The 19,937-nt window shown below is 36.9% G+C and overlaps 1 protein-coding gene across 1 annotated transcript; it reads right to left on the reverse strand.

Moving 5' to 3' along the window:
• Positions 1–351: 351 nt before the first annotated feature.
• LOC135213925 (probable glutamate receptor) lies at positions 352–17,750 on the reverse strand. The gene is made up of 8 exons (XM_064248019.1): positions 17,583–17,750; positions 16,051–16,141; positions 14,113–14,413; positions 11,939–12,156; positions 9,821–9,998; positions 9,469–9,568; positions 5,824–5,953; positions 352–2,164 (listed from the first exon to the last, which is right to left on the reverse strand). Exons 1-8 carry the CDS (start codon positions 17,723–17,725, stop codon positions 2,054–2,056), a joined length of 1,272 nt encoding a protein of 423 aa, XP_064104089.1. The 5' UTR covers positions 17,726–17,750; the 3' UTR covers positions 352–2,053.
• Positions 17,751–19,937: the final 2,187 nt, after the last annotated feature.

Below are 19,937 nucleotides of genomic sequence, written 5' to 3' on the forward strand. Positions count from 1 at the left end.
GTTATTCCGCTGCTTTCATATCACAACAGTCCTGCTAGGAAGCGTTCCACCCACCGGGTACTACATAATTCACTGCTTAGTCGGCATATGACACGACCAAGTTTGTGGAGGATTCCAGTGCATTTTCGACTCAGCAGTTCAAGACTAGAGCAGTGACCATTTATTCCTCTCTGGATTTGCCTCACCCAAGGAAAATTTGCCTGTTGGACATAACATTTAGACTTTGCAATTACAATAATTCAGATTTTATTGGTAAAATGTCGATTATTTTATTTACGCAAACTTATAAACTTATTAAAACATGTAAAATGTTTAGGTTAATAAAACAAACTTGGCTGTAACCTTGTCCGGCATGCTGTCATTATATTGAGATCAACTTATCCGACATAAATTACACAGAAATGGTGGACAAACAAATATGTAGCTAGAAGCAAAAATAGTCGTATGTTCACATAGATTCTTACTGTGAAAGAACTTAACATGGACCTCTTTCTTGTTGAGTGTTTGTGTAGTTATCTGTTTGTTTATGATTGCTAATACTTGTTTATTTCAGTACTACTTCAATTATTTTTCTTACTACTTCACTCTTCCCCATTCGCTTTTCCTCTTCTTCTCAAATACTTTATTAAACGAGGGAAGTTCCCCTTATATATTCAATAAAATAATTAATAATAAAAAATCTGGTTCCCGACTCCTCAACATACTGACAAATTTTGTTACTAATAAACCATTTTCGCTAATGGGATGGATCCACGGGAAAACAAGACGAACAGCCACTGCATCGTCCATTCTTTAGCTGTTGAATTGACTCGGAATCCCCAGGGCATAACACTTCCACAATATCTGCCACTATATAAATAGCCCATCAACAGCACGCTTACCTATTTGCCTACCTCCCTGTACATATGTACTACCTCTAAGCTGCAATCCGGGTTATAAAGGCTATTCCGTTCCACTCATTTTTTCCCTCCATCTGATGCTTTTTCGTCATTCAATCTGTCCACGCGACCAGACCATTATCATCTTCATAAACTGTTTTCACGTCTGTTTTTTCCTTTATGGTCTTACACGCATAAGATGAGTTTCTGAAACTTCTCTGTCCACATGACCAAATCATCTCATGAAATTCTGATTCACCTTTCTAGCTATGATAATGTTTAGACGGCTTCGTCTTATCTTTCTTCCTCTTTCAACCTTCCTTACTCTGCGGATGTTTCACAAACAGTAATTCATACTATACCACCACACTTGAATTCCATAAGTAAATGCTGTCAGTTATTCTTATTCACATCCCAACTGTTGCTACTACTGGTATTCTTCCTTTCATTCAGACCTTTGTATACAATGGTTCCATCCTCACTTCACGCATTCTGTGACTCACCACTTCTGTCATTGCATTGTCATTCTTTACATTTACTTTCTAAATGGTTATATGAATCCACCACTTTCATTCGCCTACCATTCTTACTGACATTCATTGCTCCATTTTCCTGGTTTTCATTTACCCAATAACATTGCTCTTGCTCTTGCTAGCATGACATTAAATTTCCTCTTATTGCAAACACCGCCATACTCGTTCACAGTGCTTGAGGCTTCTCTTCATTATCATCAGAGGCATAATCATCTTACTCGAATTTCATATGCATCATAAATTTTAAATTGAATAATGTCCCTTTTCCTTACCATACACATATGTATATACATCCCCTGTCCTTTTCAGGGCCTCTCATCCCACATTCCACAAAAATACTGAACTAAACGAATTCAAATTTCGTCCAAAAATGTCATTTGCAAGAGGGCTCTAGGAAGCCTGAAAAGTTCATTACAACAAAACAATGCCTTTGAAATTCTTACAAATCTGAGATACTACATCTCTTCTGTATTCTAAATACTTTCAGATATTTCTGTCTTAAGTTTTCGCAAGCAAATGGATCTAGTAATGGTTATAAAAAGAGCATCTACAAAAATTATTATCAGAAGGCATCGAAGGGCGTTCCTGGGTCTGAAATCAAGGAGGAATCAGGGGAGTGTCACGACGTCGTCTCCCGCGCAGCTATTTCGTATCTTCCGACAGGCTGTCTCTGTTCAGCCAAGCAACTGCCATCTCTCCAGTGAAGGCGATGGCAGCAATGGTCATACCGGCTGCCCAAATCACAGCAAGGCCCTGGAAGGAAATTCGTTTTGTGTATATTAGTAACAATTTCAAATAAGCCGGGAGACAATGGTGAGAATATATTTGTAAACTCACGACAAGCGTAGGGACTATTTCGAGAGACTGAATGAGTATATGATATTCGAGTAATGTTTATGAGAAATGATTAGTTTTCTAGGCTTCCTCGAAACAATAGATATCTGTAACACTTTGAAACGCTATACTACTTCCACAAAAATCTTGAACTCGAAGACCAACCCGATGAATCCTCTTTCTTTTCAAAAGACTTAGCTAACAAAATGACCGTTGACGTCATGAAGGGAAACTTTTGACAGGGAGCGTCTTACATGGAAAACTATTACAGTGCTATGAGAAAGTCATGTAATAATTTGCCTTCTTTGAGAAAAAAATCGTTTCCGTAATTACAAACAAAAGTTTTTAAGGGAACAGTATATAATACAGTTTAAATTCACGATAAAAAAGCTAAAATGGAACCAAGAACCGAAATCCCCCAGATATTGTACACACACCATACACATAAAGTGATTGATTGAATATCTGGTGTCATAACGACAAAATGACTTTTCTTAAAAAAATATAAAATGGTATGAAAAATACATTTCATACGTTATCAAACTAATTGAAGTCATAAAAGCTCTCGTGACAGTACAGTGTGCCATTCAAAACAAACTACATTTTGTTAATAAGTCCAGCCCCTTCTATGAAATTAAATATATCACCAAGGTAACAATTTACTTCCTCTCTAAGAACACTAGAGAAGAGGTAATTGCCGTCGCCCTCCCGACATATAGAGAGAAATTGGCTCCTTAGGTCTCCAAGACTAAGACACACAATACCTGCTATAGGAGACCTGGGGTTGATTGTTCATAAGAAATCCAGGGGTTAAACCCGTGGTGTGTCCAATCCTCAGGCGAACAGAGGGCAGTTTCCCATCTTCTGAGTGTGTTATTGCAGATCCATGAGAGAGATGTCTAGGTAATTTCCAACATTTTCTGGATATTGACAACCTAACTTTCCCATGGGTTTTGATAGGCCTCCCTTTTATTCGCAGTGTCTCTCTGAGGCTTTTAAGCAGCTGCTCTCTAAGCATCTTTGTGAGTTTTTCGTAAAGGTTTTGGTACTTGCGATGCTCTCTTGTCTATATCTAACTTCTTGCAGAGTGCTCTTGATGAGGGTGCAGACTTACATGGTCGGTCTAGATTTTAGGGCAGCCTGTGACCCTCTGAATCACGAAGCTCTTATCTACAAAACTAAGATTATTGGGAATTGATGGATATTTTATTAATATTTTAAATGGTTCTTTTAATAGGCAGAACCCAATGGTCTGTGTTGATGATGGCCAGTATAGCAGCTTTAGGAATGTCATTTCATGTGTCCCTAAAGGCAATGTCCTTGAACCTTTGCCATTTATTATCTATACTAGTGACTTGTTGCAAGGACTGGAGAACAAACCTATTGCATACGTCGATGAAGCTACTATTGTAGTAGTCGTTCCTTCTCCTCGAATGGAAATCTGTCATGGATTTATGGATGGAGTAGGCTTTGGGGCATGAAGCCTAACCCTTCTAAAACTCAAAGTATGATAGGTAGTCTATCCAGAACACCTTTGCCTTTGCATCATGATTTAAACTGAAATGGTACGGTTTTAAATGCAGTGACTCTCTTGAGATTTTAGGTGTAACATTTGATAAGAAATGAACTTTTGAGAAGCATGTATGTAATATTGCTTCCTCGGTTTCTCAAAAAAGTTGGTATCTAGTGGAAATGTTTGAGAATGTTTCAGGATGAAGTTATTATATCTAATGTTTTAATTTTTCTTCTTCCTTGTTTGAAGTACTTCTCTCAGACTCTTGGACAGTTATGTCATCAGTCTAGTTTATTTTTCCAACTCTTAATATTGCTTTGTGGAATAAACGTAAAGTGAGTTCATTATGTGTTTTTGCATAAAATGAACTACAACGACAAACATCCTTTGCATCATAGGCAGGTTGCTGCTGTTAATCTGTCGTTTTCTAGCAACAGGACTAATACTACTAAGTTTGCTAGGAGTTTTATCTTCGGTAAAACTAAAATGTGAAACAGTTTGCCTAGCGCAGTTGTGGAGTCTTTTGATCTCTATATATTTAAGCTGTGAAGACAAGAGAGAGAGAGAGACAGGTAGCTGGGTACTGATGCTTTATTGCTTCTTGTTGTTTTAGATTTAGCTGGCCTTATACCAACACGGGGTCTTGCTCCTAGAGCAGCCCGTAAATGCTTTATTGTTGTTGTGTTGCTTTAGATTTAGTTGGCCTTATGCCAGCACGGGCTCTTTCTCCTAGAGCAGTCCGTAACCTTATTGCCCGAGCGCGGGGTATACAATGACAGGTGCGGACGGATATGTGTCACAGAGCTTGAAGCACTTTTAATCAAAACAGTGAAAGAAGCCAGGAAAAGCTTCTCAACGACGCTGGCTAAGGAAATCTGTGCAGAGACCATGAAATATGAATTTGATATCCATGACTGCCTCCTCGTCGAGAATTATCGCTATCTCCACGATCATAAACTGTTAACTATTTAGTTGGCAATCATCTTTTTCTACTGCTAAACAACCTTCCTTTCCCCTCCGTTTTTCGGCCGCCTCAAGTCTAACGACGAACACATTTTCGATTTCCTTATTGGCTATATAGTACCTCTGACTCGCCAGGACTGAGCTACTATCGATCTTTTTCTCCTACTGATGGGTACCTTAGGGCTTAAAGGGGTTTGTAACCTTGCCTGTTCACCTTTCATTTCACATTTGAAAACCCATATCATTTCACTTGCATAATCCATTGATATCACAACAAAGGCTCACCACATATCCTTAAAATCACCTTTCCACCTGCAAAATATTCAATGTGACCTACGGGCGGCTCTGTGAGCAAGAGCCCGTGCTGGAATAAGGCCAGCTTAATCTCAAACAACAACAACAACAACAACAACAGGGGTCCGAATGCAGAGATCGACAATTTGTGTTTCTTTACAGACATATGAATGATAATGTGCACAGACGTAGTCTGCGTGTGTACATATTTATATTGGCGGAATGGCCAGAGAATTCTACATTGAATTATATACATTTGAACTTAAGAAGTCGTTGTAATGAAATAAAAAAAAGCACTGAAAGATGTTATCTTTACGAAGCGAGCAACAAATTCATTCCTGCTTCCTGTTGAAGTATCCTAGATTTCAGGAGTATCAGTTTTATTTTATATTCCTTGATATTTATATATTTATCTTTTCATATAACTTTTCTATCTCCGCGAGCTGACTTCCCTTTGGAGCCCTCTTGGGTGTATAGTCTGTTGACTCTGTCCATAAGGGTTTTCTGCTAAAGATTAAACAAAATAAAGCAAAAGTAAAGGAGTCAGTCTTTCTGTAGCATCTGATGCAGTACTCTTCACCAAACTGCCTGTCCTTTCATTGCCTATCATAATATGTAGTCTGGTACCACATGCATACACATAAGAGATTATTGCCAAGATGCTAAGAAAAAGAAAAACAATAAAGACAAAAACATTAACCAGATGTTATGCGCACTAAACATTACTGTCATTACCTAATGCTACGATGGATGAAAATAGATGTAACTACAAAGCAGACGCTACGCATCTACGGAAAAAATAATTTACCCAAATGCTGCCAATGCCAATGGGATCCATTTTCACGACTTTCATTGGTGGATTTGCACAGGCCGTTATGTTGTAGCTGTTCCTGAAGACCCAGAACTTATACAGACCGGCTTCTACTATACGGTGAATTCTGTTGGGAGAAATAAAGATTATAATAAAAAATAAAGAGCACGTTTCCACAGACTACAAGGCGTGATCTATGGTCAAATAGAACGTTTTTTCACCAACGAAAATTAAAATAGATACACTACATTTTATTAGAAATAATTGTTCTGTGGTGTTTAACATGTTAATTATTTATTTATTTATTTTTTAACATTTTCATTCTAATAAACGAATCATAAATATCATATCCTAAAATTCCTGTATCTTTAACTCAACGCAAAAGACATTTTTCAGATCTTTTTAGACATTTCCATGCGGGTTTCCTAAGTCCCAACAAGAACAACAACAGCAAGAAGATGAACAACAACAAAGTAGTTTGTAAGTTTAACTCACCCAAACAAATAAAAAGTTCCCTTTACGAAAAAGAGGAACAAAAGTCAGGTAATATATATATATATATATGTATATATATAATATATACGATATATATATATATATATATCATATATATATATATACATATATATGTATAATATATACATATATATATCTATATATATATATATATATATATATATTATATATATATATATATATATGTATATATATATATAATATACATACACTATCACAGAATATCCGCTGCCTAATCTCTGTGCTTACTTAGAACAGGGTCTAGAATCTTATGCTGTGTGGGTAGATAATAGATAAAGTCGTTTGATGGAATGATGCCCTGTAATTAACTTAAGCCTATATGAATACCTCAAACTTGTTTTAATGAACTTAGTGTGATTTCTTGCATGATAAATAACTTTCAAGGGATCACTGTTGCCTTTAGGTACTCAGCCGTATTTTATCTGTTATGAAAGCTCAAGTATCTGGCTGCTGTGACTTTGAATTCTATGATTGGTAAGTGAAATAACCAGGCATTTGGAACGCTCCGTCACAATATATATATAAATGTAATAGCCACAATGCCCTCTTAACTTCCCAAATTCTTTGCTCTTACTTGGATACGCTTGCCACTACAAAGCCTCGAGATCCGACTTCGAACCTGCGATACCATAATCACGACGAGGTCACCTTGCCGACCTGACCACGAGAAGGCTTTTACATTTACATATGTATCTGGTAAAATGACCAGTAGATTCGACACACACACACAAATATATATATATATATATATATATATATATATATATATATATAATTATATATATCTATATATGTATATATATGTATGTATGTATATATATATGATATATATATATATATATATAATATATCTATAATATATATATATACCACATACATACATACATACATACATACATACAATCTTAAATGCAGCATACAAGTAAAATTCAAGAGAAAAACTATTTCTCTGCATATTTTAACAAATATAATCCCATTGAATAATAAACCCAATAAAAGGTGAGGGATGAGCAGTGGTTCATTTTCTGTTCCATATCCCTGTTTCCACAATATTCGGAACCGGCCCTAAAATTTCTTACCGTTAACACCCCTCTACTATGAGATTCAGGGCCTCTGTAACACGGTTTTTTTCGCAATAACTTTTTATCTATGCATTTCATAATATAACGCTTATTCAGAATACATATTATATCAACACATAAATTTTGAGTGTATTCTGCACTACGTAGGTTGAATAAATTTGGTACTTATAATGTAAAAGTGACCTTTTTTGAAGACGGGCCAACTTACTCAGAGAAAAGGTTTCGAACGCACTCGTTACGTAACTTATGACATCATTTCTTCCCTCTTTCTCGATGGATGATTGGCTGTACGTAACGAAGGCTAAACCTCTGCAACAATGACATACAAATTTAAATACAAGCAAAGCAGTACACCTTTCTGAACTCTGGCCAACCTCCCCACTGATAATTGTCATAATGAACAAACCAACAAAATATGTTAATAAATACAAAAACACTTCGATTATTAGTCTAACTCCCAAAATAAGTTTCCAAAGAAATTACAGTCTACTTTATAGGTCACAATCAGATTGACAAGATGTAGGGAATAGTTGGTAATTACCAAAAACATAGTAGACAAGATGATTTGATAACTGCTATATCCAATGTCAAGCAATTTTTATTTATTGGCTATCTACCTATTTACTGAAAAAAAAATAGCCGGTACCGTATATTGGCTTTAAACCTTCACCAATAATTATCGTCAGAATGGTGACTTCATGAGGCTCCACCCACTTTCGCCTCGTTATAATTCCGGATAACACTGAAGGCTACCATGGGCATTGTTGGATTAGAAAATTTAACTTCTGGCTATAAAAACTAATTTCTCGAGTAGTTGTAAGAAGTGCTAAACGATCCTCAAGGATCCCAGCAGTTGGTTTAAACGTTTAATTCATGTATATTACTGCTATACTGTTGCGGCACTATTGCTACAGTAGTATTACTACGCTAGCACCCACATCTATGTATCGTTCCGCCATTCATAAAGTCTTTGGGTTTCAGAGCCGATGGCATTTCTGTCTGGTGGATGGGCGGGGCAACATTTAGTCAGAAGGTGTTTGTTTACCTTGCTTACGTAATGAATGTTTTTCGACTCTTGGCTCGCAATCATTGGCCATGGCGTCGGCTAGTTCATTTTTACTCTATAAAAATCAAAACTATCGGGTTTAGGTTATTGACAATGATGACAAAATTTGTGTGTGGTTGTAAAATATACATATGTCAACTTTCAGCTATATCCGATGCTTTGACAAGGCGCAAAGTCCAAAAAACCGTGTTACAGAGACCCTGAATCTCATAGTAGGTACTTTCCTCTCCAAAGCCCTTTTGCTGCCTTTGCACCGAGGAGCACCCAGGAATTATTGCAACTTGCTACACCTTGCAACAAACAAGGAAAGAAAGGTAACCACATACCCGAACCTATTTTACCCAAATCTTGAGTTACACTATGTGCTCTCATTATCCACTTCGAAGATAGGCCTACAGATATATCTATAGCGCGATCATTCCTGTGTTGCATATCAGAAGGAAACGGTAATTTGTGGCTCCTCTGTGCAAGAATGCAGCTTCAGCTTGCTGATTCAGACTTTTACGAGGCTGGAAAACATCCTCCGACCTACAACCACGGCTATCAAATCATCTGCCTATTATGGTTGCTTCTTCAAGATAGTCTTCTAGCTATTAATATTATTTCCTAGCTTTCCTATTGCGTCAATTAACGCGCTTCCTGATTCAAACCTCTGCTATCTACTCACTTGCAAGCCAAAGTTTTTTTTTTTTAATGTATACAGTATGGAAAGTCCTCCTTTCACCACGGCAAAGAACTAAGAAAGAATATCGATATATCTATTAGATTTAACTGTTGAACTGCAAATTCCTTACAACCTTTGACACAATAAATACAACAAGGACACTTCACATCACGGCAGAGAGCAAACAGTTCAAAGGTACATACAACGAAGTTAGTAAAACCACATCCTTTAACTGAGTGAGCGAGCATTGTACCGTCTTTATTCTCAAAACAAACTGAAGGAAGCTCTCTTACCTGGCATTGATGGCTGGTGTGAGTGGGCTATTCTTCCGGTTGACCATGGAATGCTGCGTCGGGATGAACTTCTCTTTAGCTATGTAGAAATCACATCTACCTGTTGTTAAAGCGTTAAAAGAATATTAGACAAAATCATTATATTCACACAAACATAAATCACAAAATGTAAGATTTAAAATCTGAAAATTATAATACTGCAAGCAAATCTATTAATAACAAAATCATAACTACAAAAATTTAAAAAAACAAAATCCAAATAAATATGAAAGTATAGATATGCAAATTACTTGCAGAATTTATTATAGAAAGGTATAAAAACTCACCATAATACTATATACCACCACCCTACCTGTCTTAGTGAAGTACTCGTTAAAGTACAAGAGAGAGGTTGTGACGTCGAATATTTGGATGTGGCCTTTGTCTCTAACGAGAGAATAATAGCTCATGAAATCTTTCATCTTGAGGTTCACATACCGTCCGGCCTTTCCCTGGTCGTCGAGATTCCTGAGGTCTCCTGAAGGAATCCTCTGGGGAATAAGACAACAGACGGTGCAGCGAAACTTGACATGAAAGGTTGTACTTGACTGTTCATGATTTTAATGGAGTAATAACATAATTTTACCGTTAATCGAGATCTCAGTAATGTGAAATTACATTGTATACAGAAACGTTTTTGGTTAACTTCATTTTGCCTTCTTACTTTTGTAGTTTTTATTTCAAGAGCATATCGTGACAAAACACAATCGTCCAGTTACGGAATGATATCAAAACAAGCATTACAACATGAAAAGTAATGTTATAATGATGAAAACCAAACATTACTTAGCTCATGCATGTGATTTGTCACAGACGAGTTTTGCTGCAAACAAAAAATCCGAAAGGGTTGATCGTTTAGACCTAAGATAGGCTGAATCAACTGTCAAGCCCCGTGCAAAAACTTTAGCAATATCTGCCGCTTCATATATACTTAAATAGTCAATGGCTTGAAACGCAGTGCATCAGTCATCCTACTCAATGTGCCACTTGCCTATTCCATGCAAACACTTGTGCTTCCTTGATACCAAAACACTTATTTCTTATATTTCTTTCACATAACCGAGCCAGAACTTTCTCGGTCTCCTTATCCTTCCTCTCAACACTTATGGATCATATTTACTTTTCACTTACTTATCTCAGTCAATTCTATCCATGCTACAAAATCACTACCTATGCTACAGTCCTCGTCGCATCTTGGTAGCATCTACATCCCAACCGTTCAATATATAAAAAAGGTGCAATTAACTCAATATCTTTCTAAGGTTTCAACGCTTTGCTATCCTTTATATCCATATTTTTTTCCATAGAGGAGTTGGCTAAATTCTTGTATACATTCTAATTGCTGCAAACTACAAACAATCGTCTTATCTCACAAACCATCCCTTGGTCAATGCCGTGTCATTGACCTTTCTCTCATCCTACCGTTATCAGTAACATTTACTCCCAAATACGATTATGAATCATACATTTCCATTCATCCACAACCCATACTGGCATTCATTGCTTCATATTAATCCTTGCAACCTTACGCTTAGAACGTTCAGTTTCGAATTCCACCTGATTACCCGGGAAACCTGCACTGACATCTCTCATCACCACATTCATAAAACTATCAAACAGCCACGGACATATCGCGCCTTTTAGTGGATCCCTTGTACTCTTACTTAATCAATCACATCTCCATCTTTACATATGAATACAGGCTTTGCTTTTGGCGAGAAAAATCATGATGGCTCTAACTCCATTACTTTCTACACAATACATCCTCAACAACTTCCACGTCGTATTATCAGTTCTAACATGTACTTCAGCTTGGCCCATGGATACTATGAAGATCCTTCTCTTGTATTCACAAACCTTCCACATAACTCCTTGCCAAAACAATGAGCCATTCGCCCTCTTCCTTGTAGTAACCAATTTTTTCCCAAAATCAATCCTGCTTTTATCTGACCTACTTGTTAACTAAAGCTTACCAATATGACTTCCTAAGTGTACTACGTAAATAATGTCATGCCCTTGTAAGTGTTACAATCGCCTCTATCACCTTTTTCCTCATAAAAATGAAATCTTTCTCTCTGACAAATACTCACACATCTTGGTTAACTATTCAGTAGGACTACTGCTCTACCTCATCAACATGCACTTAATCTCAACAACCAGTATCCCATTTACATTCTTCAACTCTTCTAACTTACATTTTAAGCAGACACTTCCACAAACTTGCTAAACTTAAATTAATCCCTTCCACTCTTACATTATGCATGTCTGCCTTTCTTATATCCTCTGCATTAAGCAACTCTTCTGAGTAATCATTCCATCGTCGCTGGTCCCTCCATTCGTATCCCTTACTCTGAGATTCATTTGCTCACTAACCTTCCTCTCTGCATTTATTTCCCTAAACAAGAGAAGAAATAGCTCATGATTAGCCTACCCCTAAGATATCTGAGTAAGAAGTATGATATTCAATTATCAACTTCCTGTTCGTTGCTTCGATGGCGTCCCTGACAGTTTGAATTGGATGCGGGATGTATCTCAGGGCCATCAGTGACTGAAGGTTTCCCACATAACAGAAATTCAGCAACAGGGCCAAGATTGCCCACGAGCCCAACAAAGGTCGATTCCAGTTCTTTTTCACTTTCTTGCGAATAGCTGGAAGGTAAGAGTACGGTACATGAACTTTATTTATTAAATCAAAACATTTCTTTCGATTTTTTTTTTCACTTAAGGAGCAGCTTCTGACTTTTGGCTGCCAAGGTTGTTTAAAAAGAGGCTCTAATTTTCACATACACTACTTCTGAAAGTATGTTACAACAGCCACCTGTGGATATCATAAACGTAAACAGAATCAGGACCTACAGAGAGGTTTGACTAGCGCATTAAACCTGGTCCTATTTTTATCATTTTTTCCAGTCTCTTAGTCCCCAACTGCATAGCTTCTGCCTGTTACTTTTCGTCCGTTTCTACTTTTTCTTTTCAATGTCGCCTGTCATATGAAAACAAACTCTTTGGGGAAGCTCCATGAGTCTATAAATTTGAGTAATTGGTCTGGTTAGACAAATAATATATATATATATGTGTTTGTGTGTGTGCGTGCGTGTGTGTGTGTGTGTAAACAACACAACAGTCAACGTCACATTCTTACAGTAAACTTCCAAAATATCAACTGATGCATTCATCGAGGTCCAGCAGCAGGCAACAAGTAATGTTTGTTTCATTCCTTTTGCAAGCCAGTGTCTGTAGTTTTGTCTAGTTAGTCGCATGACGAATTAATGCAGACATTAACTTTAGTGCAGGACTAGTTGGCACGTACTGCAATTATAGCAAAAACGGCAGCCTAATAAAGTGCCATCCATAGAATACAAATTTAGTGGATTGCAATGAGCACAACACTATTAAGATTTCACGGTTCACGCAAAACACCCATCAATTTTACGATCTGAGGAACATTCACGATAGAGGTGATTACTTAATGACATGAAAGGGTCTCCATGATCGCAAATAATAAACAAATAATTAACTGAATCTAATTCAATTCCAAAAGTGATAATCTAGTTCCTGAGAAATCCATAACCACAGCCATGGCCCACGCCAGTCAACTGACCACTAAGGGATATTTCACTGCTGACGTCAACAGAAATCCAACGGGGGACAGAGGTACCAAAGCACTTTGGAAAGTATAATAAACACTAGATCATGTTGAACACGGGGCAATCCCATTTTCTTTGTCCTCTAGCCCGCTCCATTTTGGTTTATATAACTCGTCAATGACAGACAGAAAAACAATAATGAAAATAATGCTCGTTGACCTGCATTTGTCGGTCGTGCTGTGGCATAATTCCATGTTACAACGGTCTTCCGTTCTGCACCTAACTGATAAATACTATATCTACCGAATGTGACTTGTAAGATTTGTAAAGAAATCATAAGAAGTAAAAAATACCAAAAGTAAACGTACATGTAAATAATCTATATATATACATACTGTATATATTATGTTCTTCAAACAAAGTCTATATTGATGAATTACCGCCATTTAAAATCTGTAACGCAAACAATTTGTAATTTTTCCTCCTAAAATATACCCAACATTCAATGTCATAACCGACTTAGTCTTTTCTTAAACGTTTCTCTCTCTCTCTCTCTCTCTCTCTCTCTCTCTCTCTCTCTCTCTCTCTCTCTCTCTCTTTGCATATCTTCACACACAATGCTGTACAGTGTTTCTTGCTGAGGCATACGAAAAATTCATAATCATCCAAATATTTCCATATTTTACAATGCCCATAAAAGGAAAATGGCATATCGTGACTTTCCCTAGACACTTGACTTCTTTTCAAAATCAACGTGATGCCTTCGCTCTGATAATATTTAAACGCCGATATATAAAAAAACACACACACACACACAAAACGGAGCATTCGAAGACTTCAAAATCCAACAAGGCTTAGTAATCCACCAATCTAAACTTACTTTAGTATCTCTCAAAATTAAATTGGTCGTTGCTAATAACGAGGCCCATCTGTGGCAACATTTTTGTAAAAGTCGACAATGACGTTTTGCGTCAACTCCCCAAGATGCAAACAAACGAGACAATATATACCCACTAACTTTGGTTAATTGGAGGTCGAATATAGTCGAATAAAAGGCTCCCGAACTTGTGCACTAGTCTCGTAGGTGGATTCTCGGTGAGGTCAAACACGAAATGAGCCAGACAAATGGCCAGGAGGCACAGGAAGAACGCTCCCCACACATTAGGGTTGAAAGGCATAAGAAAACCCCAGGGGTCGATCTTGTCGCTTCCTCTGGCTACCATGAAGGACAGGGTGTCAAAATAGAACGGAGTAGAGAAGTCTACGACCTGGTTTCGGCTCTCAATGACCTGGAAGGGTCCCAGCGCCATGTCGACCTCCTGAGGAAGAGTAAACAAGCTGAAGTGAGCATCAGAATGAAAGGAAATTGCTACTATTGATGTAATATTCAAATTAAAACTTTCTTTAGAACGGGATCAGACACCAAGGCTTTCTTTGAGATGGCTTATAAGCCTGTATTAGATAATGCGGCAATGAAATAGAATAAAATTATATTATTTTCAAGAAGTAAACAAAATTAGGCATAAAATTATACATTAGAATTTGAGAACATCGCCACAAAGGTAAATTTTCTCTTTCAATCCTAAAACCTGAAAGCTGATTTCTAAGACTGACCCATAAATCAGTCAAATACTAATCAAGCTGAGGAGCTCATTGTTTAGTTTATATCAATACCCGGATATGATAAATATGTGGCGACGCCAAAGCCTCCAGTGAGCCACCAATGACATATAAACCAACCAATGAGGCATTTTTGCTTTGTATTACTTTTTCGGTTGTCTGAGAAGAGTGAGTTATGATTTTGCCTTTGTTGGGTTCACATCATTCACCCTCTCTGCTTCTGCCTTGAGTCCTCTTGAGCCGTCCTAGGTTAAAGAGCAAATCATTACATCTCCTAGACAAGTGTTTTTGGGACAACTAACGTTAAATGCGAGAAACATACACACGCAGACTTAATGATACGTATTCCGTCACTGCCCAACTGAATCATTTAAAAGCCTGTTTCAGTATGTGATGAAGGAGAGAGAGAGAGAGAGAGAGAGAGAGAGAGAGAGAGGGGCGGTTAAAAAAAATGGAGGGAGACTATGAGTCCATTTCTATGTGCTAGATTTTAGGAAGCAACTTGTATTTACTTCAAAATACGACACAAAAGCTACACAAACAATTTTACGTTTTGAAAAATATGATATTCAGATGCATGCAGAGCTTTTCAATAACGTTTGTTTACAGAATTTTGTTTAACATGCAATGGTAACGTTCAGTCACAAAAGACACTGAACGGTTTCTCCAAGGTATATAGAATAAGAAAGTTTATATACCTTGGGTTTCTCAAAACAACTCAAACTTACGAAGTACATAGAAATAACCCCGTATGGATTTCAATCTGACAAATGTAAACATTATAATTCCGTCGATAGACGCAATTCACTTATAACTTAGAGCTCACAATAGCTAACTGTCAAGACAGATCATGCCAATGAATTGGAGATTATAAAGACGCCTAAAAGTTTGCGTAATTTTGGTGATAGTCAGTGAACCTCGCAGCTTAGACCCTAAGCTAGATTTAAGCATATATATCTATATGTATATATATATATATATATATATATATATATATATATATATATATATCTATAATATATATATATATATCATATCTAAATATATATATATATATATATATATAGATTATATATATTATATATATAGTTATATGTATATATATATTATTATATATATATATATATATATGTAGGTATGTATATAAATATATCTGCACCTTACCCATACGTAGTCATTTCTCACAGAGCTACACCCAACTTAGATACTAGTTTGGTGTTTAGCTAGCATATCAGCTCCCAACACTGTAGTTTTGGAGTTTTATGCCTAACAATCTTTCGGTCACTGATTTCAGTGTTTGCCAGGACCACCAACAGTGTTAACAAGGAATACCAACCTTTTCAAACACCTGGCGGATCATTCCATTCCAAGATCCATTGGGTAACCGGACTCCAAAAGTGACATCAGGAGGAACTACCTGCTTGTACCTGCAGATCAGAAGAGAATATTCCGTTTACCAGCTTTGAGCAATTTGTCCAAATTTACCTTGTGTGTGTGTGTGTGTGTGTGTGTGTGTGTGTGTGTGTAGCTAAGACAACGAGCTGCTTCATTTCAGAGTGAAATCCTTCCACTGTGCTTAAAAGAACACATAAACTGTGTTTAAGTGTGTAGATGGAGAGATAGAGCAACTGAACACACTATTACTTAATTCTCATAATTAATATTTTTCCAACCAGGTCATGGGCGACTATACAAAGAAAATAAAAGACAAAACTATATTGCAGAGATTATTCGAATTACTTAAAATAAATAAAATTTAAACAAATACAATTAGTGAAAAGTCAATGTACACGATTGCCAAATCTAAACTGACTGCACATTGTTGCAATGAAAGTGTTTAAATACAAATTTAGTTTTATTGTAAATCACAACAAAAGTCAAAATGAAAATTCTTTTTGTGAAATATCTTGCAATTTATCTCCTTCAACATAGATCACGATAATTTTCATTTCGTTGTTTCGAATTTTGCAACATCCTGTAACCTTAATTGGTGAAAATCACTTAAATCTGGTCCTAGAACAATATTGCTTTCTTGAGACACTATTATGCCTCTGACCCTAAAGAAAAAGACCAAGGCGATAATTCGGTCAAGTTTGTCATGGAAATGGAATCAACCATGAAGAAAACTGGACAAATAATAATAATAATAATCTAAGCACCTTTCATCTCTGTATGTTTTCGACAAGTGTTCAAACTTCAAATATAAATGGTCTACAACCGCAACAGAATCTCTTAGGAAGTTGACATGTAAAGCCAACAGGTTGTAACTTTTTACTTGTCTTTCGTTTTACATCTAAAACTTTTATCGCTTCTGCATTTTTTTAATTATTTAGTTTCTCTTATATTGTTTGTAGCTACAAGAAGGAAGCGAATATCACCGTAATACAAAGGCTTTGGATACTATAGGCTTTTATCAACTTGTTAAGATTCCCTTCCTGGATCTCTGAATCAACACAACACAACAACAACAACAATAATAATAAAAGTTGGAGAAATATACCACAAATGCATCCTGGTAATGTTACAGAATGTTATTAAAAATTATATAACTGTATACTTATATATATAGCGACACTGCAAAGGATTTTATCATTAGGAGTGTAGCCACAGCGTCGAAACTGACGATAAAGTAAGAGAGTCAAGATGGATAGTCCTTATCCTGAGGACGTCATGCATTTCCCCGAAAATAAGACTAAAGGTACTCTATTTTTGTATATTTAAAAAAAATGTATGCATGAATATGCTCTGAGCTTTGCATAGTAAGGACTATCAGCATCGTTATTTTCTTGGCAAAAAATAAAAAGGATGAAAAAAAACCTGACAAAATACGATCTTAACGCGGCGGTGTACAACGATAATAATATTTACGTGAAATTCAACTTCGTGGAGAGAATCTGCAGCACATACGACATCGGACCGCCGATCGGGAAGTTGGTTGGGATTCCCGCCAAAACTATCGCGGATTTCATGTCCTCCAACCTCAGCCGAACGTGCGTAGGCCACGAAACCATCGTTATGACGACGGATGGAGCTTCCTTGAACCTGCAGGAGGAAATGAGTCCATTAGTGATTGCATTACTTTGTTATGAAAATGAAAACGTCTAGGATCCGATGCCTCAGAATCTTACTGACGGGGTTCGCTGGGTAACATCGAGTGTTTCATGTTGAAAGTGTTTCTCTACCACATTTTATCATTAATGCCATCATGACTGACGTCGCTATAGCTGAAAGTCATGGCATCGATGGAGTGCATGCTGAGCTGAACGACCACTTCGCCGTTCCAGCCGTCTCGCCAACAGAAACAACCGAACAGGGGTTACCTGACCAACACTTAAAAGCATCCGCCTTGAACTAGTTTTTTGCGCTGTCGTAACACTCCCTCCATTGTTTTACCATCCAGTAGGACTGAAGAGGGATACGGAGCAGTATCCGAAAGTCTCTCCTAGTAATTTTTAACACTGGACAAAAATATATGTTTAACACTACTGTGGCTTATAATTGTCAATATTATACCCTCGTTACGGAGGTTCCTTAGTTCAGTGCCATCATTATTACTATTTTTCACCAGACACAGAATATATAATTTAGCCAAAGACCAAGCACTGGGACCTATGAAGTCATTCAGCGCTGAAAGGGAAATTGACAGTGGGAAGGTTTGAAAGCCGTAAAAGGAGGAAAACCTCGCTAGAGAGGGTGAAAAGTCAGATGGAAGGAAGAGAATATGAACGGAGGTGCAGTAAAAGGAATGAAAGGGGGTGCAGCTGTGGGCCGAATGGAAGCTGCAAAGACCATTAAGTAATGCCTACACTGCACTGCAAGAGGCGCACTAACTGGGTATTTGGGTGAGAGCGCTGTCATAATTAATCATCGAAATTTCACAGAAAAATTAGTTTCGGTATCGTGATTATGAACAATTTTAGTGTTACAGAGATCAAGACAACGCATAGTACTTATAAAAACATATCGAAATGTAATCCATTTCGATTACAGGATAAAACTATATACACACAAAACAAGAATAAATTTTGAACACACATTTAGCGGAAATTCTGAGAACATTCTACAATATTCAACATTACTAGATTGGAAGACCAATGTTTTTAAGGGGGTGGTTTGCGAGAACATTTTTTTTGCAACTTTTAACGTTTTCCGTTAGACCTAACATCAAGCGGTAAAATTATTTGATTTTCGCATTGCTCTAGAGAGGAAGTCTAACTTGTTTATCGAATTAACGTCAAGTAATTAGGAAGATAAGGGATCTCAGTTTTGTCATAAACATTGCTGCTGAACGAAGTTTGGAAAACCTCGTAGATCATCAGAATTCTGATGTCGCTAATTAATGAAAATCTTCAAGTTCTCAGAACTATATAATTAACGAAAAACGTAGTTGAATTCCCAAACTGTCACCGGGTCCCGGAACCTTCCCTGAAAAAAGCAGGACGCCAAATCTTAAAAACTAACCATAGAATCTTCTTGAAAATAATCTCATTATGTTTCCCACACCCAAAGTAAACGGGAAACAAAGGTGCTTTTATTGAACTAACCGAACCTAACGGTATGAACAAAAAAAAAAAAAAAAAAAAAAAAAACCGTGGCTAGTGCAATACTAGTATATATCACGGGAATTTGCATCGCGGTTCAAACCTTATTACAATTCATTCGCCTTTGTCAAGTGGTTGTGTCTCCGTTGGTGGGGTCGAGTCCTAAATTCCTTCCCAGGCTTATTTTATCTTTAAGCGCCTTTCCATACTTACAGGTCGCCTTCAGATAAGGGCCCGAGGTGGTGTGAGGGAGGCTTAATCACCGACCACCACTATTATAGTAAGTATATACCGCCATAATCATTTAGGCTTCCTTCTTTCCTTTAAACAGTGTAAATTAAGACCAAGGAAATGGAATTTTAGGTTTAAAATAACGCTTTCTAATGATTTTCCCAAAGGATCTAGTACGCTTAAACACGGAGGTAGAAAAAAAGTAACATCTAAAACTTGCAGATAGAAAAACAAGGCATGATCTGACCTCCAGCTTACAATCTACGGTCAAATAGCGCGTTGTTTCACCAACGATATTTTTATAAATACGTTATATTTCATTAGAAATAATTGTTCTGTACTGTTTAACATGCACATCATTCAATTTTTACATTTTCATTCTAATAAATAAATGATAAATGTCCTATCCTAAAATTCCCGTATCTTTAACTCAACGCCAAACACCTTTTTG

Source organism: Macrobrachium nipponense, chromosome 43, assembly GCF_015104395.2.
Source record: "Macrobrachium nipponense isolate FS-2020 chromosome 43, ASM1510439v2, whole genome shotgun sequence".
Taxonomy (NCBI): Eukaryota; Metazoa; Arthropoda; class Malacostraca; order Decapoda; family Palaemonidae; genus Macrobrachium; species Macrobrachium nipponense.

What these genes read in the sequence shown, in the direction of transcription:
- LOC135213925 (XM_064248019.1), bottom strand. Translation starts at nt 17,725, where the DNA reads ATGGTTTCGTGGCCTACGCACGTTCGGCTGAGGTTGGAGGACATGAAA. An exon ending in TCGACCTCCAATTAACCAAA is followed by an intron (nt 12,157 to 14,112) that starts GTTAGTGGGTAT and finishes CTTACCTTCCAG; the next exon opens with CTATTCGCAAGAAAGTGAAA. An exon ending in ACACCAGCCATCAATGCCAG is followed by an intron (nt 5,954 to 9,468) that starts GTAAGAGAGCTT and finishes TTCTCCCAACAG; the next exon opens with AATTCACCGTATAGTAGAAG.